Source organism: Mesocricetus auratus, unplaced genomic scaffold (assembly GCF_017639785.1).
Source record: "Mesocricetus auratus isolate SY011 unplaced genomic scaffold, BCM_Maur_2.0 Super-Scaffold_100022, whole genome shotgun sequence".
Taxonomy (NCBI): Eukaryota; Metazoa; Chordata; class Mammalia; order Rodentia; family Cricetidae; genus Mesocricetus; species Mesocricetus auratus.
Genome location: NW_024429203.1, coordinates 727,938 through 753,896, shown reverse-complemented (window position 1 = coordinate 753,896; position 25,959 = coordinate 727,938). Strand labels below are relative to the sequence as shown.

The window sequence follows — 25,959 nt, the reverse complement described above, 5'->3', positions numbered from 1 at the left end:
GACCGTCTCTTCCGGCGCCTGCACGTAAGAGCTTCCTGGGTAGCTGTGGCCTTCGTGAGTTCCGCGGTGCGGGTACTGCCCGAGGTTGATGGGGAAGGAGAAGGTCGAGGGTGCCAAGCTCTGCCCCACCCGCCACGGCGTCCCCGGACGTGGCCAAGTCTGAGCCACTCGGGCTCTCAGTCCCGGGGCGGGAAAGCGCCCAGAAGGCGCGCCCTGCGGTGTCTGCGTCTCCCGCCCCCCAAAGCGACGCTCATGGGGAAAAGCTGGTTTTCTGTTTTTTTTCCTCAGAAGGGAACGAATTTTCGCTGGAGTAGTTGCGAGCATCGGCCTCGTAAACCTTGTGATTTCAGCGCCTTAGGTGAGCACTTCGTGAAAGGCGACTTTTGGAAAAGGCTGTGTTTCTTTTAAAAAAAAGAATAGAAATGAACGTCTCGGTGGAGAGCTTGATTCGTATTTTTGTGTGTATTTTATTTTGGTCATTAGCTTCAGATACAAAGACATACTTCTTAGTTACTTGGAATGTACGTCTTTTCTTGGGAGAGTGTAAATGTTAGCAGACCTCAAGCCCACTCAAGAAACCCCAGCCCGGTGTGGCTGTGCATGCCCTAAAATCTCTGCACTCAGAAGTCGAGAGGATTTCTATGAATTCCACACTAGCCTGGTCTGCATAGTGAGTTCCAGGCTAACCATTGTGACATAGTGCAACATTGTATTTAAAAAGCAAACAAAAACGCAATAAACATTAGAGAGCTATTCTGCACGTCTAAAGTTCCCAGGCCTGTGTTTGTTTCTCCATCCCCTTTATAGCCTTGTACTAGTTAGTAATCAAATCCATGGCATGCTACATGTATTTTCTCGTAAGTATTAGCCCTGTTCGTCACCAAGCTGCTTAAAAATGTGGACTTTAACAGAAGAAATATTAGTAAACATTAGTAAGAATTGTAGAATTAACTAATAAGATTGGTAAATTAGTGTGTTCTCTCCCACACACACCCCCATTTCACTTAAAAAAAATCTTAAATGTACTTGCATATTTCATGGCCCAGTTTCTGTTATGGTACATTCACCTCTTTGCAGAAAAGTTTGTTTGCTCTTCCCTCTACTAGATAGAAAATGTAAACTGAAAACAATGGGGGATGTCACAGGGTTGTGGTGGTGCACGACTTTAATCCCAGCCCTTGGGAGACAGAGGCAGGCAGATCTCTGTGTTTGAGGCCAGCCTGGTCTACAGAGAGAGTTCCAGGACAGACAGAAATACACAGAGAAACCCTGTCTTGAAAAACAAAAGAAAATTACTAGATTTCATCAAGAAAATTAAAGAATGGAGTTGGGTATGAAGTTCAGTTGATACAGTGTTTGCTTATTTTGCACAAATCCGTAGGTTCAATCTCTAATACCACATAAACTGAGTGTAGTAGCCCACTCTCCTGTAATCCTAGCACTTAATCCATAGAAGCAGGAAGATTAGGAGATCAGTGTCATCCTTGGCCATAAGTAAGTTGTAGGCCAACCTGGATCACGTAAGAGCTTGTTTCTAAAAAAAGAAGGAAATTAAAAACTGTTTGGGAATGTAGCTCAGTGGTAGAATACTTGACTAGCATGTGTGAAGCCCTAGGTTCGATTCCCAACACCACAAACCAGAACTGGAAATTAAAAATGATGCCATGTGGTATCTGACCTATAAACATTCAAAATTCTCCTTTTTTTTTTTTTTTTTAAGAAGCAAGCTTCTGGCACTTGGGAGGCAGAGGCAAGCGGATCTCTGTGAGTTCAAGACCAGCCTGGTCTACCGAGGGAGTTCCAGGATGGCCTCCAAAACAATACAGAGAAACCCTGTCTCGGAAAAAAAAAAAAAAAAAAAAAAAAAAAAGCAAGCTTCTGGATGTTTGGAGGTATATGATCCGTTCAAGATTTCTATACTGTGCTGGGCTTGGTAGCAAATACCTACAGTCCCAATAACTGAGAGGTAGAGGCAGGAGTATCACTACAAGTTTGAGGTCCCCCTGGACCTCAAGAACCTGTATCAAAAAATAAAACCAAAAGCTGTCTATTGTATTTATTTATAAGTCATAAAGGTTACCCATTAATTTGCTGTATATTTATAGTAGACAAGCTGCCATATATGGTTGAACAGATAGGCACAAATTTCCCTTTCTCTTTTGAGATGGTGTGTCATGTAGTTCAGGCTAGTCGTCCAAATGCTGGGTTAACAGGCACATCTTGTTTTCAGTAAATTTGGGTGCCAGAGCTTTCCATTGTCACCGTCAAAGATTTCAAAAGATTATGGAGAAGATAATCTGTAGATGTTACGTATTTGTATTATATTTTTTTATGGAAACGTCCATTTGTTGTGGTCTGAATTTTGGTGTTGGCTAAAAGTCCTGACCATCACAGCACTCTGCTTGCAGTGCTGGTGATTAGAGTCAGGGACTTGGGTATGCCAGGCAAGCACTCTGCACCAAGCCACAACCCCAACACTTTGTTTTGCTGATAGTTTGACAGGATGACAGGAGGAATGTCTGGTACCCCAGCTCTCATCCCACCTAACTTTTTAAACATCCATTAATTACCTGCAGTGAGTGCATGTCCTTGCCTTTTTGTTTCTTAATGTTAAATTTAACGTTTGTTTAATTAGTATGTGTGCATACTTATACCTGAATGATGGTGACATGGTTTGGTCAGAGGACAGCTTTGTGGAGTTGATTCTTCTTTTGTGTGGTGACCCAACTCAGGTAGACAGGCATATGCTGCAAGTGCCTTTAGCCAATTTGTCGGCCTTTTTATTCCCCCTTACCTGTATTTATGGAGGTGTATTGTCAGAGTGAGTTTTAAGGTCATGTGTTCTAGGTCAGAGGAGATACATACATTTTATTTTGACATACATTAATTTTTTCCCAGGCCTTTTTCTTTATATAGCAATTTCTGAATCAATCTTTTCTAACCTCATTTAAAACTTGTTTTGAGGAAAATAGATTTTTAGTTGTAACTACAAGGTGTTTGTTTTGAAATCACTTGGCCATTTCAAGTGAGTAAGAGCACTCACCTGTATTCTTAGAAGCTGTAATGCTTGGGTGACCTATAATGCTAGTCCCGTGTCGTCCGTGTCCCATCCCGGTCCCCCCTTCCCCCCTCCCGGCTCCCCAGCCCCCGTTTTTACTGGCTGTGAACTGAAATGAGTAAAATAAAGGAACGTTGAAACTTCAAGTTTGGGTATTTATTAATTATCTGGTCTTGCTATGTTGTAGGGCTGGCCAGCCTTGGACTCTATCCTCCTTCCTCAGGGTTCCCACATTGAGAGTGTAGGTGTGTCTACCTTGAGTTAGTGATTTAAAAATGAGCCCCATTCAAGAACTTACAATAAAATGTAGTAGGTTATATAACTACATCAGTCTTTACATTTTCATTTACGGTTTCTGGAATAGATTCCTGCTGTGTAGCCCTACATGGCCTGGAACTCACTGTGTAACACATGTTTCTTTCCTTGTTCTCCTGCCTCATGACTACTGAGATTTATATATTTCTATATGTGTGTAATTTAATGTGAATACTATAAAGTATATGTGTAAATTTTGTTATGTGTAAGTAATAAGAGTTCTATATTCTGATCCAACTCAAAATCCAAAGTTTATATAATTAATTTTCATGGCTGGTACCATGCAGTATATTACTGCAATCTCAGTGTTGTGAGTCCATAATTAAAGCTCCTGTATACCATATTGAATATTGCTACTAATTCTGTTCATTCAACAACTTGTAAATATTTTTTATTTATACATTGACTAATGCATTCCTTTTAGTGCCTGTTTATTTTTATTTAATTTAATTTTTTAAAAATTGTTTTTATTTTATGTGTATTGATGTTTTGCCCGCATGTATGTCTGTATGAGGCTGTCAGATTATGGAGTTATAGACAGCTGTGAGCTGCTGGGAATTGAACATGGATCTTCTGGAAGAGCAGTCAGTGCTCTTAACCGCTGAGCCATCGCTCCAGCTCCCCTTTTCATTTAATTTATTATTGTGTGTGAAGTGTGTGGGTGTGTGTGCATGCAGGTCAGAGGACAATGTTGTAGAGTTGTTTCCTCCCCTTCCTTCCTCCTGATGTGGGTTCCGGAGATTGAACTTGGGTCAGCAGGCTTGCATAGCTCACACTGTACTCACTGAACCATCTCACCAGCCCCTCTGCACCTATTTCAGCAGCTTGTTATCTGTAGTGTGCCTCATTCTTCCAGCGTGAACATAGTGTACTTTTCCAGGCTGCCTTTGAGGTACTGCAGCAACTTTGTCACCACACATAGTCCATTCAGACAACATTTTTACTGTATACCCTTTTCTCTAGGGCCACATGTATGACATTGCTAGTATCTTCCAGGATTTTCATTTGGCACCTTTTGTTTTCACGTGTGTGTGTGTGTGTGTGTGTGTGTGTGTGTGTGTGTGCGTGCGTGTGTGTGTGCGTGCATGTGTAGGGTGCTTGTGCTCATGCAGGAGTGTCACAGCAATTATGGAAATTGGTTGTCTGTTAACAACCCAGGGGTAGAACTCAGCTTTTCAGGCTTGGTAGCTAGTACCTTTACCCATTGAACCATTTCACTGGCCATGGCACACTATTAATGACACACACAAACACAGTATCTTTTACTCACTCATCCTTTCCTTTCCTTTTTAATTACATTTATTGTGGGGGAGGTGTTGATCAGGGGGCAACTTGAGAGAGTTGGTTCTCCTTGCACCATGTGTGGCTCTGGGATTGATGGTGAGCACCCTTTTTCTTTTCTTTTCTTTTTTTTTTTTTTTGTTTTTGTTTTACGAGACAGGGTTCCTCTGTATTGTTTTGGAGGCTATCAGTCCAGCCCGGCCTCGAACTCACAGAGATCTGCCTGCCTCTGCCTCCTGAGTGCTGGGATTAAAGGTGTGTGCCACCACCGCCTGGGAGCACCCTTTTTCTAATGAGCTTCTTACAATGCTTTTTTAGTTCTGGTGGGAATGTATCCTCTGTTTTAAAGTTTTATTGACAAATTGAAACTAACAGATATGTTAGTACACTTCAATACTTGACTGTAGAAGTCTTATCAGTATTTCTCATGCCTTGTGGACTCTGTCCCCATAGCCTTTTGTTGCTTTACTCCTCTGATTGAAGACATTGCCCTTCTCAGCTTTGGGCCGTGCATCAAGACAGCAAATGACGCACCTACTAGGCTGTCTGAGAACAGGCTATCACAGATGCTGAGTCTTTGACTCTCCATACCCATATACTCCAGGTCATGGATATCCCATAAAGCTGCCATAGATTTTAAGGCCCAGCCTGATGTGGAGTCAATCTGGGTTCTCTGATAAATGATAACTAGGAACAATGGGTCCTGTTCCCCTTCCCTGTGCCCAGGTGGAGGTCTCTCTCTCCTAGGCTTTACAAGGAACATCTTGGGTTTGATGTGTGCATAGCAATGAGAGTTTGCATGCTATAGGGAGGGTACTGTTGCATTATGAATGTCATGCAGCTCAAGCTTGTCCTTAGCATTGAATGGTGTGCTCAACTAGCTAACCCTCTCACATGTAAACTGTGGAACAATTGCTAGCATATTCTTCCTTGTTAACTATGGTGTCTGATTTTGTTTTGAGATAGGACTCAGGCTGGCCTTGAACTCCCAGTGTACCTGAGGATGACCCTGTACTCATGGACTTCCTGTCTCCACCTCCTAAGTGCTGGAATTCCAGGTCTGTATTACCATACCTTACTCGTATTGCCACATTGTGTGAGTACTTTTCCCCCTTATAGCAGCATCTTTGGTTTCAACTGGGGCCCCCAGTAAGCAGCATACATATTTCTCTTTACTCATCTTCCTATGTTTTCCATAATGAAACCATAAGCAGTGTGCAATGGTCACATGAGTTCTTTTCTCCCTGGATCATCTGTAGGTTGCCGAGTGAAATGAACAATAAAATGTTCCCCTTATCTAAGGAGAGAATCTCTTTTTAATAAATGTGTTTTAACATCATTTAATTATTTGTGTATTCTGTGTACATATGCATGTGAATGTTTATGTGTTTAGATAGCACGTGGAACTCAGGTCAACATCTGTGTCTTCTGCCTGTCTTAGTTCATGAGATAGGGTTTCTTATTAAAATTGTAGCTCACAATTTCAGCTAGACCTGCTGGCTAACAAGTCTCTGACCCCAACACCCCCTCCAGCGCTGGGCTTACTGACACGTGCCAACCTGTTGGATTTTACATGGGTGCTAGGGTCCACACTCAATCTCTTCATGCTTACAAGTATTTTGCTCACTGAGCCATCTCCCCAAGTCCTATGGTTGATACTTTCTAAGAATGCCAGTAGATACCTTGAACTGTAGAGGGTGTAGAACTCTATGTGTATCATTTTCTGTCCCTAAACATATGTATCTGTGATTATTTTATAAATTCAGTACAGTAAGAGCTGAACAAATAGTTAAGAAATTGAATACTTTCAACAATATACTGTAATAAAAGTTAAGTGAATATGGTCTCTCAATATTTTGTTGTTCCATAGTCACCTTCTTTTTTCAGACTGATTGATCATGAGTGTAAATTTTGAAGCAATTCAGGTATTTAGTTCTGTGTTAATAGTATGTGACATAAATTCATAGCCTCTAGTATTTACACCAAAGTCAAGCCATAGGTTCCAGCTAACACCTTATAATGACCCTTTGAAGTCACTCAGTGGCAACATGAATTATGTTCTGTCATACAATGTACCTGTGATGGCTATTTTTTAATTTTATTCCCTTTGAGAGTTTAATAGTGTATATTGATCACATTCACTCCCTCTCCAAACTTCTCCCAGATCAGTTCCCATTTCCCTTCCCACCTAGCTTTTTTGCTTCTGCTTCTTCCTCCTCCTCCTCCTCTTCCTCTTCCTCTTTCTCTTCTTCTTTTTCTTCTTCTCTTTTCTAGTCTAATTTGTGTTGCCCAAATACTCCATCCACTGAATTGTAGACAACCTACAAGAGGTCATACTTTTAAATTGACAACTGACTCTCCTCCCATAAGCTATCAGTCATTCCTCTGCTAGTGTTAGACTTCATGTCATCCTTCCCCTCTGTGATGGAATTTTGTATGACTTGAGCTTGTAGAGGTCTTGTATATGTTACATAACCACTGTGAGTTCATTTGTGCAAGTGCTGTGGTATGTCTGGGAAATGCTTTCATTATAGTCATTTGTGGCCTCTGACCTTTTCTATTCCCCTTTTTAAAAAAATTCCTGAGCCTTGAGGGAAAGGGTATGATATTGATGTCTCATTTAGGGCTGAACACTCTGCTGCAGGAAACTTTTCTGATGAAGACTTGGAGATGCACTAATCTATGGACATAGTGATAAGTCATGAGTTCATTTACTACTATGTCTGTTTAGCAGAATAGTAGTGGTAGGTTGTCTCCTATGGTCTGTGACCTACTAGCCATAGGTTCTCGACTCTGATAATGCTAGGTGTGGGTTGCGTCTTGTGCAGAGGGTCTTAAATCCAATCAGAAAGTTTGGTTACTCCCATAACGTTTGTGCCCCTGTTGCATCAGAGGGCATGTCTTGCCAGGGTGGTCATTACTGTAGCTTGTGGAGTTCACAGCTGGTAAGATTGATGACTCTGGGCCTGGAGAGGTGCAGCAGCAGTTAAAAGCACCAGCTCCCCTTCCAGCACCCACATGGCAGGTCACACTTATCTGTAACTCCAGTTCCAGGGCTTTTGACATGACACCCACACACCCACATATAGGCAAAGCACCAATGACTATAAAATAAAAATAATCATATATTTAAAAAATGATTGGTGATTCCCCCCCCCCTCTCTAATAGCATGCATAGCACTCAGCACTATGAAAGCTAGTCAGTAGAGATGAAGCACCAGTTAAGAGCAGGTTGATTTTTTCATGTTCTGTGAATCAAGTATGTGGTGTCTTCAGCAATGGGGTCTTATTCTCAGCTTCTGATGGGTAACCAAGAGTGATGGCCATAGTCTGTAATGTTTGGAAGTCTGTGCAATACCACCAAGAGAAGTAATCCATTCCTGTACTGAAGTTTTTGTTAGCCCATAGTATATTCAGTAGGGACATTGTTGCCTGGTTATACGATAATTCTATTTAAACTATTTCTATATAAGTATATATTTTAGGGTTTTTTCTTTTGTTGTTGTTATATTCTTCAAGACAGGGTTTCTCTGTGTAGCTTTGGAGCCTATCCTGGCACTTGCTCTGTAGACAGGCTGGCCTCGAATTCAGAGATCCGCCTGCCTCTACCTTCCAAGTGCTGGGATTAAAGGTGTGCACCACCAGTGCCCAGCCTATATATATTTTCGGAAGGTAGGCTTCTATACAATGTTTTCAAAAGGCCTTTAATGTTGTCTTTCCCCATACGTCTTCTATTTTGCGCTCCTATTCCTACTTCATTTAGCCCATCCTGTTGGATTATTCATTTTTCTCCTTTGTGATGTGACTGTTAGCTTTTAATTGTCAGCTTACCCACCTGGAATCATCTGGAAAGAGTCTCAGGAAGGAACTGTGTAAATCAGATTGACCTGTGGGCGTGTCTGAGAGGGCATTGTCTTAATTGTTAATTCCTATAGGGAGTCCCAGCCTGTTAATGGTGCCACCATTCCCTAGTTTTGGGCTTTGAGCTATATGTATAAGACAGAAGAGCAAGCAAGCATGCAAGGATTCATTCATTTCTTTGCTCTTGACTGTCAATGTGATGTGAATAGCTGCTTGAATTCATGCCTAGACTCCCCCTTGGTGATAGACTATAGTCTCTAATTGAAAGCCTGATAAACCGTCATCCCTTAAGTTGCTTTTGGCGAGATTGTTTGCTCCAGGGCCAGTGGGTGACTCAGTGTGCAGAAGCACTTGTCATGCAAGACTTGGAACCTGATTTGATCCCGGAACCCACAGTGGAGGCAGAGAACCTGCAGGTCCCCCGTGCTTATTGAATGAATAATAGGCTTTTGACTGCCCATAGCAGAAGGCCAGATTTTTGCCATTCCAGCTGTGTTCTGCTATCTGTATATTTCTTAGAGCAGACAAGTATGTTCTAAAATTATGTTTTTGTTTTTTTGGTTTTACGAGACAGGGTTCCTCTGTATTGTTCTGGAGGCTATCAGTCCAGCCCGGCCTCGGACTCACAGAGATCCACCTGCCTCTGCCTCCTGAGTGCTGGGATTAAAGGAGTGCACCACCACCGCCCCGCTTCAAAATTATGTTTTAGTGACCAACATTCTCAACACTTCTCCTTCTAGCACTGCATAAACGGGAGAGTAGAAAGTTCAAGGCTACCGTGGGCTATCAAACAAGAGTGTCTGGTTATGAACTGGGTTCCAAACATTGCCATATGTCTAATGGTATTCTTCTAATTGTGTGAATTTAAAAAATTTTATTTATTTTTATTTCATGTGCGTTGGTGTTTTGCTTGCATGTATGTCTTTGTGAGGGTGTCTGGAGTTACAGCTGTGACCTGCCACGTGGGTGCTGGGAATTAAACCCAGGTCTTCTGGAAGGACAGTCAGTGCTCTTAACCACTGAGTCATCTCCAGTCCCTAATTATGTGGATTTTGTTTTTTGTTTGTTTGTTTTTCAAGGTTTGCTTTAATGTCACTGTATAGCCAGGAATGACTTGAACTGAGCCTCTGGCCACCCCGTTAAAATAGTAGGAATTTAGATACGTTCTGTCATATGTGGCTCTCCAGTTAGGTTTATTAACCTGTGGGAGCTAAGCCACTTTGTTCTGCCCGTCTTTTATATCTCATAACCCAGGTGACAAGTGTTAACATTCCCAGTTGAGTTGTGCCGCTAGAATGATGGCTCTGCAAGTTAAGAGCACTTACTGTTCTTCCAGAGGATCCAAGTTTAGTTCCCAGCACCCAGTAATTCTAGATTAAAGGTACCTGGGCACCTTCTTCTTGGCCTCCATAGGTGGCATGCCTGCTCTTTCGTACACACATGCACATTCAAACACAAAGTTGAATCACCAGGAGTAAAGGTCCACATCTAGATTTGGGATGATCAGAAAGAGAAAGAAGTCAGTAAGATGGCTCAGTGGCAAAGGTGCTTGGTGCCAAGGTAGATGTCCTTAGGACATCCTTGGGAGCACATGGTGGGAGGGGAGAGTCAACTCCCCAGAATTGCTCTTTGATCTCTACATGGGTGCCATGGATCATGGGCACACCCACACATACATACAGTAATAATAAAAATGCTAAAATGGGTATTGAAATGGTTCAGTGGGTAAAGCTTATGGGTAAAAATTACTATGTGAGCTTGATCTGAATTTAATCCCTGGAACCCATAGTTGAAAGATCGAACTAGCTTTCCAAAGTTGTTTGCGTGCCTTCTCTTGTGTACCATGGCACATATACCTGCACACACACCTGTGTACATGAGAGCGTGCACACACACAATAATAGTAATAATAGTAATAATAATAATAATACATAAAGGACCATTGAGATGACTCAACGGCTGAAGGGGCCTGCTCCTAAGTTTGACAACCCAAGTTCAATCCCTAGAGCTCACAGTGAGAGAACTGAGCGTTGCCCTTTACTTCTATACATGTTCAGTTGTAGACTGATTCTCACAACACACAATAATAATAGTAATAATTAGTATGCTTTTAGACAAAAACCATGAACAGTGCTGTGGGGGCACTAGAGAGATGGCTCAAGAGTGCTTACTGCTCTTGCAGAGGACCAATATTTGGTTCCCAGCACTCACGTGGTGATGGTTTGTAGCCATCGGTAACTTCAGTTCCAGGGGAATACTTGGAATTTCAGACTTTCTTGGGTACCAGTCATGCACATAGTGCACATACATACACTTGAAAAAATACTGGAATTCATAGCTGGGTGACTCAGGAAACAGGCAGGTGGATTTCTAGAGGCCAGCCAGGGCTACACAGAGAAACCCTGTCTTAAAAAAACAAACAAAACAAATAAGAAAATCACATTGGATGCTGGTGTGTGCAGTCAAGTTGTGGCTGAGTGCACAAAGCAGGTGTTGTTCTTACCCTTTCATTCTTAATGTAACATTTCCTGGAAACCTAAATTTGTGCTATGAACAGTCATTTAGTTAAATCTAGTTGATACTTGATGGCACAACTTCAGAAATTGGAAATAAAGGTATTCTAAAGAGAGACTGGTGATCACTCTCACCTTGACTTTGGATATCAGACTATTGAAATCACAGACACTCCAATTGGTATTTCTATAAGATTCTTGTGTCGGGAGAAGGAAAAGGCTGGGATACAGTGTGTGTAGGAGGGGTAGATCAGGGGAGGGGACTGTCTTGGAAAGGGGTCAGATCATCATGCAGGAGGGACTGGAGCCTGGGCAGTCATGGTGAGGGGACCATACATTAACAAGAACTGCATAGGTATGCATGGTTCTTGCCCTCTATTTAAATCTGAAGTTCATCTCAGGATCCCAGAGATAGGCTTGGAGGTACAAGTCACTGTAGCATTTTTGTTTTATTGGAAGTATAGGTCACCTTATTTATTTGTTTGTTTGTTTATTTGTTTGTAGAGATGGGGTCTCTAACCACTCTGTCGACCAGACTGGCCTGAAACTCAGTATGCAGATCAGCCTGACCTATAACTCACAGAGATACACCTGCCTCTGCCTCCTGAGTACTGAAATTACAGGTGTACATCACTATACACATCTTTTTTTTTTTTGGTTTTACGAGACAGGGTTTCTCAGTATTGTTTTGGAAGCTGTCGGTCCAGCCATTTGTCCTTTCTAAGATTGGTGTAACCGGGGTATATTGTACTAGAAAACCAATTATTAATAAAGGGGGGAGGTAAAGATTGGCCATTTGGGATGAGATGCCAGGACTGGTTAAGCTCCCGTTGGATAAAGAAGCATCACAAGTCACTGGAGCAAGAGTGAGGAATTTTGTTTTTTGTTTTTGTTTTTGGATCACAATGATTTATTTATTACAAACACAACAGAGCAAGCCCAGCAGGCATAAGGGCAAGGGAAGAAAAGATGTCTGAAGATGGTGAAAACATGCAGGCATATCAAGAGTCATCCTAGCCTTGGATTTAACCCCAGTGGTGATCACTGCCTTAGGGCAAGGAAACTACACAAGAAATGAGGAACAGACTGACCAGAAATTGCCTGCCTCACCTCACGCTATTCACAAGTCATAGCAGAAGAAATAACTGTCAATTATGTACAAGTTGGGGGTTTCGGCACTCATGAAACTTCCCTCAGAACTCAAGTAATAAATTCACAAAAGCAAGGAACACACTTCCCTTCCTCTTTCTCTTTTTCTTAAAATGAAAATTATCTTGTTTTAATGGATTAGAAGAAATAATAATTTTTAGAATGTCCACACTACCACCACATATTCAGTGAATATTTTATCAAACATTTTACAGAAATAATGAAGTCACATAATTCATATAAATTTTTAAAAGCTCAACAGACAAAGTGCTCTCTTTTTTTTTTTTTTTTTTTTTTTGGTTTTTACAAGACAGGGTTTCTCTGTATTGTTTTGGAGGCTATCGCAGTCCGGCCTCGAACTCACAGAGATCCACCTGCCTCTGCCTCCCGAGTGCTGGGATTAAAGGCGTGCTCCACCACCGCCCGGCTCAGATAAAGTGCTCTTATTCCAAAAGAGTAGAATTGGAGGCATTGCACTATTGGGTTCAAAGATACATTACAAATAGATTGCCAATATAAATAGAATGATAGTGGTGTAAAGACAGACCGAACAATGAAACAATGGAATCTCCAAAATAACCCCAAATATGTAAGTTCATCAGCTTAAAAAAATCCTTTTTTCCATCTTCAGTTGTTGATAGATAGATAGATAGATAGATAGATAGATAGATAGATGTATCCACTTTCCTTCCTTTTTCTTTCTTGAGACAGTCAAGACAGTAGGGGTGGCAAAGTAGGCCTTTGGAGAAGACCCTCAGTTTAGGAGACCTTCTTAAAAGACTGGCAATTGAAAGAAACTCCATTGTGGGTTTGTGTCCACAGCTGCACGGGGAGGGGCGGGTGCAGAGGCCTCCCTTCCCAAACCTTGACTGCCCGGAAATGACCACAGACCGCATTCTTGCAGTGACGAGTGAGAACACTGTACAGCCTGTCCTCATGGCCTGGGCTGACCACTGGGGTGAGGTCGTTGGATTGTGGGTGCTCTTTCAGTGTCAGTAGTGTTGGACCCTTTGGTATATGCCTATACCTTTTTTCAGTTGTGAAGACGGAGTTTTTTTCCAGCCAGGTCCCACAGCCCCGAAATGCTCCATCATGTTACTCCTTTAGCAGCTACATGGCATCTCTGGAATTTTGTTTTTTTATTTTTGGCTTTTTTGCCTCCACAATCAACATTTGGAAAAAAACTTGTCCCGTTTTCATTTACAGATTATTATATCTGGTAGAGGAAAAGAAAAGAAAAAACCAGAAATGCTTGTCTGGGAGCCAGACATTGTGGTACATACCTGTAATTCAAGTACTTGGCAAGCTGAAGCAAGAAGATCACAAATTCAAGATAGGACTGGAAAGGGAAGACTGGGCTTTCTGCAGAGATGATTTTATCTTGTTTAGGCATGTATTGGTACATAAGCCATTGTCAAAACTCCAGGGCATGCTTAAGATGTGTATATTTGAACTGAAGAGACCTGTCTCAGGAGGAAAAAAAACTGAGAAAGAAATAAAACCAAACTATTGAAAAAAATGAAACACTATTTACTTAAGGAAGAAATGCTGGTGGTACTTGCTTGTAATCTTAGGATTTAAGAGACTGAGTGGGAGGATTTCTGTGAGTTGGAGGCTAACCTAAGCTATATAGTGAGATCTTGTTTTCAGGCAAGCAAACAAACCCTAAAATGAAAATTTGCTAAAAGATGGTTCTCTGAAAAGACCCATAAAATAGGTATTAAACAGGGCTGACTTTGCTCTAGCCTTCCCTGTGCAAGAGGAGAAGGCGTGTCTTTTGAGTTCAGCATTTCCTACCAAGACTTGCTGAGGTTGCTTACTGTTTAAATCACATTCTTACATTTAACACTGGCCAGTGGTAGAACTCTTGTCTACCCTGCATGAGATCCTGAGTTCCATCTCCCACACCTTCAAATACCGCTACCATCAAAAATCTACCTGAAATCCAAAGAATTATTTTGGGATCATAAAAATGGCTCAGTGTTTAAGAATATTTGCTTTGGATCTGAGCACTCATATGTCAAAACAGGATCTAGGCTTTCAGCATAGCTGAGAAAATGTGAGCTCCAGGTTCAGGGAGAGACCCGCCTTAAATGAATTGGTGGATAAAGATAGGGAAGAGTACCAGACACCTTCTAACCTCTACATAGACAGAAAACATGCACACAAGGAAATAACCATCTGCTCATTGTACCTATAATTTTACCACTTGTTAAAATGAGAGCAACTTTGCATACTAATGAAAGAAGTCTTTATCAGTCTTCAAGTCCTGCATCATCATTTCTAAACTGGGTGATAAATGAGCAATCACAAATGCTCTCTGAATATAAATCCTTTCCTGTTTTGTTGTGTTTTAAATTTTGTGATTTTTTTCTCTGTGTGTGTATGTAATGTCTGATGTGGGGACAAGGGTGCACATGTCATTTAATGAGTATAAGTCAGAAGACAGTTTGTAGAGTTGGTTCTTGCCTTCCACCTTTACATTGGTCCTGGAGAGCAAACTCAAGCTGTCAAGCTTATACTGCCTGGAGGCAAGTGCCTTTACCTGCTTAGACATTTTGCCAGCTCCCTGTCTTTTTGAGGCAAGGTTTTGTTTTGTTTCCTGGGCTAGCTTAGACTCAGCCTCCCAAGGGCTGGCATGTAGGCAGAATTTTCTGTCCCAGCAGCCTGTTGTCAAATAACCAAACAATTTATTTTTAATTATAAATGATCCACCAATAGCTTAGGCTTGTTACTAACTAGCTCTTACAAGTAAACCCACATTTCTTATGTATTCTCTACCATGTGATGGCACCTTTTTTTTTTTTAAGCACGGCGTGTTCATCTTCTACTTCTGTTTCTGGCTGGCAACTCTACCCTTCTCCATCCCCATACTCTTTTCGTCCATAAGTCCCACCTAACCTGCCTAGATATTGGCCACTTAGCCCTTTATTAAGCCAGCGAGAGCAACAAATATTCACAGTGTACAAAAAGATTGTTCCACAGCACTGGCATTACAGTCGTGTACCACTGTACTTGGCTTTGAATGTAGATCTTTTTAGGGCAGTTGTATTTACTATGAAGGTTGGTTATAATGATTAATTAAACACATGCTTGCACATGTGTCTGCACATACACACACACACTCCTTGCACAGTGTGATACATAGCATTCCTCAGTAAATGGCAGCTAGTATCACTAGAATTCACATTTCAGAGTACTGTGTTTAGTGATCTTCATGTGTACTTCCTGCATATAGCTAATGTATGATGATTGACAGATAATGACTAAGTAATTCATGTTAATTAGTGATTGGTATTACAGGAGTGCTAATGGTTGTGTACAGCAGGTAATGGAGAGTGCCACTGTCTACTGAAACTCACCAGCTGCACTAAAGTGATGATAGCCCCATGAAAGGACTATCTGTACACACTTCCCTGTTACAGGATGGCAGCGACTGATTCGTCCCATGGTAAGGTCTTCTGATTGTTTCTCAGGAGAATTCCTAAGGTTATCCTAGGAACTTCTAGCACTGTGTTCTGAACCGGAATAGCTTAAGTTGCTGATTATTTATATACTTGAAAAAGGTAATTCTCAGGACTGCAGAGATGGCTCAACCTGTGGCCCTTGCGAAGAGCTTCCAGCACCCAAGTGGTGGCTCACAACTGTCTAACTCCAGTTCCAGGGGATCAGATGTCTTCTTCTGACCTTTGCAGACATTAGGTACACACTTGGTACCTAGACATATGTGCAAACAAAACACTAATGTACATGAGATATTGCTTTAAGAGCAAGCGGTAATGCTTTGAGAAGATACTTGGTAGGTAACAGCTGTGCAGATTCTGAGTTTGCCTTGGTCCTGTGCCAGTGAAGAGGAGAGGGCATAATTACATGATTCAAGTGTTTCCAACCAAGGATCTAGTACTTGAAATGTGCTCTGAGGATTTTGTCTTTATTTTTGTGTTTTTTCTTTGTGTGTGTGTGTGTGTGTGTGTGTGTGTGTGTGTGTGTGTGTGTGTGTGTGTGTGTGTGTGTGTGTTTATATGTGTATACAACTTTTAGGACTCAGTGCTCTCCTACCATGTGGATCTTTTGGAATTGAACTCAGGTTGACATGCTTGGTAACAAGAGCCTTTACCACTTGCTGACTCAAAGGGATATCTGTAATGTCTCTGGAGTGTGTTATAAGGGAAAAGGTGCAGTCTTCATTGTAAATTTTATAATCATGACAAAGTACCATTTTTTGTTTTAGATTTTATTTTTATATGTATGTCTAGTATTTGTTTATGCATCATGTGTGTGCAGTGCCCATGAAGCCCAGAAGAGGGTGTCAAATCTCCTGGACTGGACAGTTGTGAGCTGCCATGTGGATGTTGGGAATTGAACCTGGGTCCTCTAGAAGAGATGCCAGTGCTATTAGCCATTGAACCATCTTTCCATCCCCCAACATTTTTCTTTTTTGAGATAGGGCACCTTGAAAGCCCATGTAGCCTTTAATTGCTAGGTAACTTATGATGGCCTTAAATTTCTGATCCTTTGGCTTCCACCTATTAGCTGGGATGACAGGTATGCACCATCATGCCCATTTTATGCTAAGATGGAACCTGGGGCTTCACATGTGCTAGGCAGGTACTGTACTGACTGAGCTCTAGCTCCAGCACTGATAAAGTAGCATGTTCAGGGCATAAAGCTTCCTTACTTGTGAAATGGGGCTGTTATTAATAGAGTTATTCTAATAAGCAGCATCCCTTGCCATCCTTCTTTCAGGTTGTAGATGGGACAGGACTACTCTAGCATTCTATGGCACATAAGGTGGGGAAGAGCACTCTGTGTGTGTGTGTGTGTGTGTGTGTGTGTGTGTGTGTGTGTGTGTGTGTTTGGGAACAAGTGAGGGAGAGAGGAAGGAAAGGGAGAAACATATTGAGAGATACAGAATAAGAAGGAGGATGGAGGATAGGAGGGAGGGAGACATCACTATGTAGTTATTGGTTACATAAGGCTTTGTAGTAGGGTGGAGTGACTTCTATGCCTGAGAATGAAATTATGGACAACTGAGTATTCATACCTGCTTCCTTTTCCATAAGATCTTTCAGGGGATTCAGTTTGCCTTCAAGAAGAAAAAGTATCAGCAGAAAGGATGTTGACTAACCGCTTGACAAATTATCAGGTAAAAAAAAATACATACACACACACACATTGAAAATGCTCTATCTGTAGACAGTTTCCTCTGGACAAACTTATCTCTAGAGCTGTTTGAAGCCTCATCTAAGCATCTAGTTCCCTGTTACAGTTTCCTGAGAGATGGAGCCTATCATACTTTGCCTTCTGTTGCCTTGATAATCACCAGGACCAAAAGCAACTTGGAGGGAAAATGGATTCGTTTCAGTTTACAATTCTCAGATCATGATCAAGCACTGAGGGAAGCCAAGGCTGGAACTTGAGGCAGGAACTGATGTAGAGACCAATGGTGCAATCTGTGTACTGGCTCATGCCCCTGGCTTGCTCAGCTACCTTCCTAGACTTACTTGCCCAGGAATGGTACCACCTATAGTGTGTTGAAATTTGCTTCTTCAATAGAAATCAAGAATGCCCCACACACCACTCTGATGAAGGCAGTCCCTCAACTGAGACTCCCCATTCCCAGCTATGTCTAGGTTTGTGTCAAGTTGACAGTGACTTACAACAAAACCTCTCCTGTTAAGTGACTTGGAAGCTTACAGATAGTCCTGATTTTTCAGTAATAACCTGGCTTTATCTTCATGGTGTCAACTCATATTTCTTTTTTGGTTTTTTGAGATAGAGTTTCTCTGTGGGTTTGGAGTCTGTCCTGGAACTAGCTCTTGTAGACCAGGCTGATCTCAAACTCACAGAGGTCTGCCTGGCTCTGCCTCCCGAGTGCTGGGATCAAAGGCGTGCGCCACCACCGCCCAGCCTCATATTTCTTTTATTATTACATCTGTGTGTGGCTGGGCATGCAAGTGCTCATGTGTAGATGCAAATGTTTATATGATTTAGAGGGCAACTTGCCGAAGTCAATTCTCACCTTACATCATGTGTGTCTGAGGATCACACTCAGGTCATCAGGCTTGGTAGCAAGTAACTACCCACAGAGCCATCTTGCTGGCCCTTGGTCAACTGAATGTTTCTTCTGTTGTTGACTTCTCTGGCAGATGACAGTCTCCTTTTCTACAGACATTTATTCATGTCGCACATCCATCACATTTATAGGAAATGCTGACCACTGTGCATCATACAGAGAATACCGTGATATTTTCTGTGTGCTGCTGGTACCAGTTCCTGTTCAGCAGTGCTATGTAACTTGAGGAAAGTAAGAGAGTGAGGCTAGGGCTGAGGATGGAGCTCAGTGGTAGAGTTCTCCTTAGCATGTTCAGTCAGGGTTCTGGGTTCCATCTCTAGCAAGGCAAAAAGGTGGGGAGGGTCCTGAGGAGATGGCTCAATGGTAAAGGGCTTGTGTACAACTACAGCGACCTGAGTTTTGATCCCCAGCACCCATGTAAAACTTGGCATGTCTATAATTTCAGGATTGGGGGTGGAGACGGTAGATCAGCCAGTGTCGCTGAAACTGCAATTTCTAGGTTTAATGAAAAACTCTGTCAGAAAATAAGGTTTGGCCTTCACATGAACTTGCAGAGGCAAGTATACCTTTCAGTATACATGTGTACACACGTGCACACGTGTACACATGAGTTTAAAGAGGAGTTTATAAAGCCACTTGACCTTGGTGTTAGATAATTGGAGGCTAGGGAGTTTTCTGTAGGCTCATCCCACTTCCTTATCCTTTCATGTTCATTAACAAAGATCTCATTTGGCTAAAACCAGCATGTCTGCAATATTTCAGGACTTAGTGAGCTTTAAGGATGTGACTGTGGACTTTACCCAAGAGGAGTGGACCTCCCTGAACCCAGCCCAGAGATGCCTCTACAGAGATGTGATGCTGGAGAACTACAAGAACCTGGCCACAGTAGGTAGGCTACAGTAGGTAAAACAAACTGACCTTAAACTCACAGACCCTTGCCTCTGCCTTCTGAATGCTGAGATTAAAGGTGTATAACACTCTAAATATGTTTTAATGTACTGGGGTCATTCTCAAAAAGTCTAAGGTCTCTAAAATTTTTTCTAGGTAGTGGTAGCACATGCCTTTAGTCCTAGCACTCAGGCGACAGAGGCTGGCAGATCTGAGTTCGAGGCCATCCTGGTCTACAGAGTGAATTCCAGGACAACCATACTACACAGAGAAACCCCATCTTGAACCCCGTCCCCCCCACCCCAAAAAGAAAGTATGTTTTCCCTCTCCATGTTGATAGGCTAAATTAGAAACCTCATTGTAAAACTTTTATCATTTGTGTGTCAGTGAGTTCTCTTGGAGTCTTGAGATGTCTCAGTGGTTAAGATACCTTGCTGAGGGGCTGGGCGTTGGTGGCACACACGTTTAATCCCAGCACTCGGGAGGCAGAGGCAGGCGGATCTCTGTGAGTTCGAGGCCATCCTAGTCTACAAAGCGAGTTCCAGGACAGCCTCCAAAACAATACAGAGAAACCCTGTCTCGAAAAACCAAAAAAAAAAAAAAAAAAAAAAAGAAGATACCTTGCTGAGGACCTGGGGTGAAGATCCCAGTAACAACCTGGTTGTGGTCTTGAATGCATCTATAACCCTAGTGTGGAATTGAGGGGAGATTTGAATGAAGATCACAGAGGCTTACTGACTGCCAGTCTAGCTGGTAAAACAGAAGCCAAGGTTCCAGAAGAGACTGCATTAAAGAAGTAAGACAGAATGCTAGAGAATGGCACCCGGCACCCTCCTTTGTTCTTTGCATGTGGGCACAAGTGTGCACACCTACACGCATGTGTGCATATACCACATACACATATACCACACACATACATACCCACAAATCCATATATTTAATTAAGGAAGGGGTTGGGAGATGACTCAGTAAGTAAGGTGGTTACTACTCAAGCAAGAGGACCTGAGTTAGATCCCCAGCTCTCAAAGATCAGGTGTGATGTTAACCACCACATATACAGAAGCACACCCACATATATGAACACTTATACACACACAACGTAATAAGTAGAAAGTTTGATTATCTTGATGACTGTGATGATTGTGACTATATATGAACTACTTGTCGTTAATTTCCCTAGAGGAACAAAGAGTTTTTGTTGTAGTTCTCTCTCTCTCTCTCTCTCTCTCTCTCTCTCTCTCTCTCTCTCTCTCTCTCTCTCTCTCTCTCTCTCTCTCTCTCTCTCTCTCTCTTTTGGTTTTTTGTTTTTAGACAGGTTTCTCTTGTAGCCCTGGCTATCCTGGAACTCACTCTGTAGACCAGGCTGGCCTTGAACTCAGATATCCACTTACCTCTGCCTCCCGAGTGCTGGAATTAAAGGTGTGCATCACACCCCCATTCTGGCTGTTGCAGTTCTTACTTCTGTTTGAATAAGAGTAAAGTCCTGGATCAGGATAGGACTCACTTACAGGGCCCAGAAAACTCAGTGCTTCGTAAATATATGTATGACTAAATTAATTGGGGTCTTATGCTCCAGAGTAAACTAAACTTTTGAGGCATAGACAGGTGGTACTTACTAGCTACTTAAAAATAATTTATCTGTTGTCATTACAACTCTAGTTCCCGGCCAGGTTTGGTGGCACACATCTGGAATTCGAACATTGGGAGGCTGAACTTGAAGCTAGCCACAGGCTAAGTAGGCAAAACAAGGGGAAAAAAAAAAAGCAAAAATTCTAATTCTTGAACCCTGGGAAGTTCTGTCATTTTTCTGTCTAAGCCTTCTCACCAATGTGTCTCACCTTGTGAACAGGATATCAGCTCATCAAACCCAGTCTGGTCTCTTGGTTGGAACAAGAAGAGTTTAGTACAGGTCAGAAGATAGTTTTCCCAGGTCAGTATTCATGGAAATATCCCCCCCTCCCCAACAAGGTTTCTTTGTGTAGCCCTGGCTGTCCTGAAATTCACTCTGTAAATCAGACTGGCCTTGAACTCATGGAGATCCACCTGCTTCTGCTTCTAGTTCTGGGATTAAAGGCATGCACCACCATCTCTGGGCTTGCAAATTCTATTTAATGAAAGTTTATTATGTTTATAACTGAAATAAACTTAAAAACAAAACCCTTGTGTTGGACTGGGAGAGATGGCTCAGTAGGTAAAGGCATATGCAGCCAAGCATGGCAATTTGAGTTCAGTCCCTGGAGCCCACTTGGTGGAAAGAGAGAACCAACACCCAAAGTTCCCTGACCTCTACATGCATGCTGTGACACATGTATATGTGCGTGCACACACACAGTAAGTGAATGAATGATAATGAATATTTTTTAAAAACTCTGAAATCCTTGTATATTTTTGTATGATGTGTATATATATATGTCGGTTGCCATAATATGTATTTTGGCGTCAGAGAGCAACCTTTTGTGTCTGTCCTCACCTTCTACTTCGTTTGACAGTGTCTTTGTTTACCATGTGGTAGGCCAGCAGCCCTCAGGATATTCCTGTCTCCATCTCCCATCTTGTCATAAATGCATTGGAATTACAGACACATGCTATCATGCTAAGCCTTATGTGAGTTTTGGGGATCTGAACTTGTACAGTAAGCACTTTACCCATTTAAAAAGTCCAGCTCCTGTAAGGAAGTTGTTCAAGATAAAATTTGTCTCAGAACTCTGAAGCAAGAAGGAAAATCTTCAACTTCCAATATTCTTTTAGTTTACTTAAACTTATTGCTTTGAGAAATGCTCTTTTTCTAGAAATTTTCTGCTCTCTTTCCCTGATAATTTCTGCTTAACATTAGTTTTAATTTTATAGAATCAACTTTTAATACTATCTAAAAGCTTGATCCAGTGTCATTATCTTTGCCTGGCATGATGGCACAATCTTGTAATTCTTCTCAGGAAGCTGAGGCAGAATGGTTATAAAGTCAGCACAGTGAGGACTGTGTAGTGAGATCAAGGCTTGGCTACTTAGTCTCACAAATAGAACAGAAAAAAAATCCTCATCTGTTTCTACTTTCTTATACCTTTTAAAATTCAAAATAAAAAATCCTTATTTTTAAAAAAATTTTTTTAAAAATTTATTTTATTTTCATTGGTATTTTGCCTGCATGGATGTCTGTGTGAGGGATCAGGTCTTGAAGGTATAGACAGTTGTGAGCTGCCATGTGGGTGCTGGAAATTGAACCTGGGTCCTCTGGAAGAGCAGTCAGTGCTCTTAACCACTGATCCATCTCTCTAGCTCAAGCCTTGTTTTTCAACTCCCGTTTTCCATTTCTTCCTCTAAACTCTTACCTTTATTTTTCCATTTTATTTCAGAATGGAAAATGCAACTTGAAACCAAATGTTCAACATTCCAGCAGAAATTTTTGAAGGGTAACATATTCAATGGGATGCAAATGGTAAGAATAAAAAAAAAAAACCTTATTTTTATTCTCAAAGAAAATTCGAGACTTAAAGCCCTTTGAGGGAGAAAACTAGTAATTTCATTAAAGGAGGTTTGCGAGAAGCAGATAATACCCAAGAACAAATGTCTGAAGAAATAATATGAAGTTGTGCCCCCAATATGTAATGAAACTCACTGCTTCAGAACTCATACAAATACATCTTTTTCTTGGAATGGTATAGAAATCTTTTAAAGTTTAGGCCAGATGACACAGCATACTGGAGTAAGTGTTTAATCACACCACTTGTGAGCAGTTAACAAAGTATGAACTATATAGTTCATTCACATGTAGTGACAAATAATCATAATTATTTTTGTTTTGTTATCAAATGGTTATAACCTTACCAATTGGCTGCAAAGGAAAACAAATGCTGTTCTTTTGTTCTTCCCTCTTACCTGCAGACAGGAAGCCAGAATGTAAGGGAGCTCTTTAACTGGACAAAATCTGGAGACTTCATCAGTGAACTCTCATCCCTTAAGACATATAAGAAAACTCACACTACACAGGATAATTATGATTGTAGTCAGTATAGAAAAGACTTTCCAGTGGTTCAGAAGAAAAAGTGTGCTGGTGAGAAACTTTCTGAGTTCAGTCAGAGTGAAGAAACCTGTATGATCCCAGTGAAGGTCAATCAGAAAATTGCTACACAAGAGAACTCTTTGGAATGCAGTGACTATGGAAAGTCTTTTATTAATCAGTCACACCTTCAGATACATAGAAGAAGAACTCACAATGGAGACAAACTTTATGATTGGAATGAATATGGGAGAAGTTTTGTAAACTCAAGACTTGCTGTTCTTATAGAAACTCTCAATGCAAAGAAACCTTACAGATGTAAGGAATGTGGGAAGGGCTACAGATACCCTGCATATTTAAATATTCACATGCGAACTCATACTGGTGAGAAGCCCTATGAATGTAAGGAGTGTGGGAAAGCCTTCAATTATTCCAATTCATTTCAGATCCATGGAAGAACTCACACTGGAGAGAAGCCCTATGTATGCAATCAGTGTGGGAAAGCCTTCACTCAGTACTCAGGTCTTAGTATACATGTAAGATCTCACAATGGTGACAAGCCCTATGAATGTAAGGAATGTGGGAAAGCCTTCCTTACATCCTCACGACTTATTCAACATATAAGAACTCACACAGGAGAAAAGCCTTTTGTCTGTGTCAAATGTGGGAAAGCCTTTGCTATCTCTTCAAATCTTAATGGCCATTTGAAAATGCATGCTGAAGAGAAGACATGTGAGTGCAAAATTTGTGGGAAAGCATTTGGTTATCCTTCATGTCTTAATAATCACATGAGAACTCACAATGCCAAAAAATCATACACGTGTAAGGAATGTGGGAAGGCCTTTAACTATTCCACTCACCTTAAAATTCACATGCGAATCCATACTGGAGAGAAACCCTATGAGTGTAAGCAGTGTGGAAAAGCCTTCAGTCATTCCACTTCCTTTCAGATCCATGAAAGAACCCACACTGGAGAGAAGCCCTATGAATGTAAGGAGTGTGGGAAAGCCTTCATCTGTCCCAGTTCCTTCAGAATTCATGAAATAAGTCACACTCACACAGAAGAAAAACCATATAAGTGTCAGCAGTGTGGAAAAGCCTACAGTCATCCTCGTTCACTTCGAAGACATGAAAGAACTCACTAGTGAAAAGCTTAATTGATGTTAGCTGTGTGAGAAAGCAATTACTTGCTCTAGTTGACTTTGAAGACATGATGGTACTCACACTCGGGAGAAACTATTACAATTATATACATAGCTTGGAGCAGTGCTGTGTGGTAGATGCTCAGGAGGCTGAAGGTGGGTGATAAATGTAAAGCCATATTGGACAGCACAAATATTCCATGTCAAAAAGTTAAAGTGAATGCTGGCAAGTTGGCTCAGTGGATAAAAGCACTTGCTGTGAATGTCTTAAAACTTGAATAGATCCACAACCATGTGAAGTAGACAGATATAGTGGCATGCATCTGTATTCTCAGCAATCCTACAAGACAGGAGACAGAGGCAGGAGAATCACCTGGAAGCTTGCAGGCCAGCTATCCTGGAATGTGCAGCATGGCAGAAAGAACAAGAGAGACCCTGCCCTGCCTCGACAAGGTAGAAGAAGCAATGCCTTGAAGTTGCCCACTGACATCCATATATTTGTCCACTTTCCCATATACGCCACAGTAATAAAATCTTAAAGGACTGAAATGATGGCTGTTGAGATGGCTCAGCAGATAAAAGCATTCTCTATACAATACTGACAATTTGCATTCTATCCCTAGGGCCCCACAGTGTAGGAGAGAATTGACACTTAAAGGTGTCCTGTCTGTGACTTCCATGTGAATGCTGTGGCACAAATGCCCTCTAGCCAGCCCCCAATAATAATACATTTTTCACATTAAAATGAGGGACTGTAGAGATGGCTCAAACAGTTACAAGCACCTGTTCCTCTCGCAGAGGACATGGGTTCAGTTCCCAGCACTCACATGGCAACTCACAACATCATAACTCTAGTTGCAGGGGATCTGATACCCTCTTCTGGCCTCTGTGAGCACTCAGCACATCTAGAGTGCACATGTGCAGGCAAAACACGTACACACATAAAGCTAAAACAAAGGAAGTTGCAATGAGTCCATTAGAGCAGAGTGACTCATGTCCTCAGAAGGCTAAGGTGCAGCAGGATGCATGCAAAGAAACGTGGGAAATCTTCAAATGGCTTTCTACAAATAGAGACAGATGGCTGCCACAAGTGTTTCTACTATGGCCTCCACAGGAAACTGCCTGAGTTATACTGATCTTGATTTCCAGCCTCCAAATTGTAAGAAATAAATAACCATTTTTAAGCTACCTGGGCTGTTACTTAGTTGCATCAGCTCTAACAAATATAGATAATAATCTATACAAATAAACCTTTAGACTACCAAACGCTTTAGTTACATGCAGGTCTGAGTGCAGTGGCCCCGGTTTGTACAGTCCTAAAATTTGAGAGGTGGGAATAGGATTGAGTTTAAGACCTGTGCTATTCAACTATTCAGCAAGATCTTGCCTGCTCCTCCCCCCCTTCCTCTTTCTTTCCACATTTGTTTTCAATATCCAATCTTTAAACGTCCAATCAAGGGCTGGGGATAAAATGATGGCTTAGGGGTTAAGAGCACTTGTTAATCTTTTAGAGGACATAGTATTTGGTTCCTAGTGCCCACATGGTGGCTTACAATCATGTCTGTAATTCCAGGTCCTGCTCATCTGATGCTCTTTTCAGGCTCTTGAGGGTGTCAGTCATGTGTTGCACATAAGTACATGTAGGTAAAACACTCATGCAATAAAATAATAAGTAAATTGGT

At 41.5% G+C, this 25,959-nt stretch overlaps 1 protein-coding gene across 10 annotated transcripts; it reads left to right on the top strand.

Moving 5' to 3' along the window:
- Positions 1–6: 6 nt before the first annotated feature.
- LOC101823211 (zinc finger protein 426) lies at positions 7–25,959 on the top strand. Of its 10 annotated transcripts, none has more exons than XM_040729700.1 (9): positions 7–24; positions 289–358; positions 5,621–5,712; positions 15,506–15,628; positions 17,241–17,323; positions 19,016–19,142; positions 20,991–21,071; positions 22,492–22,574; positions 23,021–25,959. In XM_040729700.1, exons 4-9 carry the CDS (start codon positions 15,604–15,606, stop codon positions 24,278–24,280), a joined length of 1,659 nt encoding a protein of 552 aa, XP_040585634.1. In that variant the 5' UTR covers positions 7–24; positions 289–358; positions 5,621–5,712; positions 15,506–15,603; the 3' UTR covers positions 24,281–25,959. The 10 variants fall into 10 exon arrangements, with proteins under 10 accessions (XP_040585634.1, XP_012974851.1, XP_040585637.1 ...); XM_013119397.3 differs by having other exon boundaries at positions 22–54; XM_040729703.1 differs by lacking the exon at positions 7–24 and adding an exon at positions 28–54 and having other exon boundaries at positions 5,617–5,712; positions 15,503–15,628.

Excerpts from the sequence above, each read along its gene's own strand:
- LOC101823211 (XM_040729700.1), top strand. The coding sequence starts at position 15,604 with ATGGCAGCGACTGATTCGTCCCATG. Across the intron at positions 15,629-17,240 it reads AGCGACTGATTCGTCCCATG|ATCTTTCAGGGGATTCAGTT; the intron begins GTAAGGTCTTCT and ends CTTTTCCATAAG. Across the intron at positions 17,324-19,015 it reads ACCGCTTGACAAATTATCAG|GACTTAGTGAGCTTTAAGGA; the intron begins GTAAAAAAAAAT and ends GCAATATTTCAG.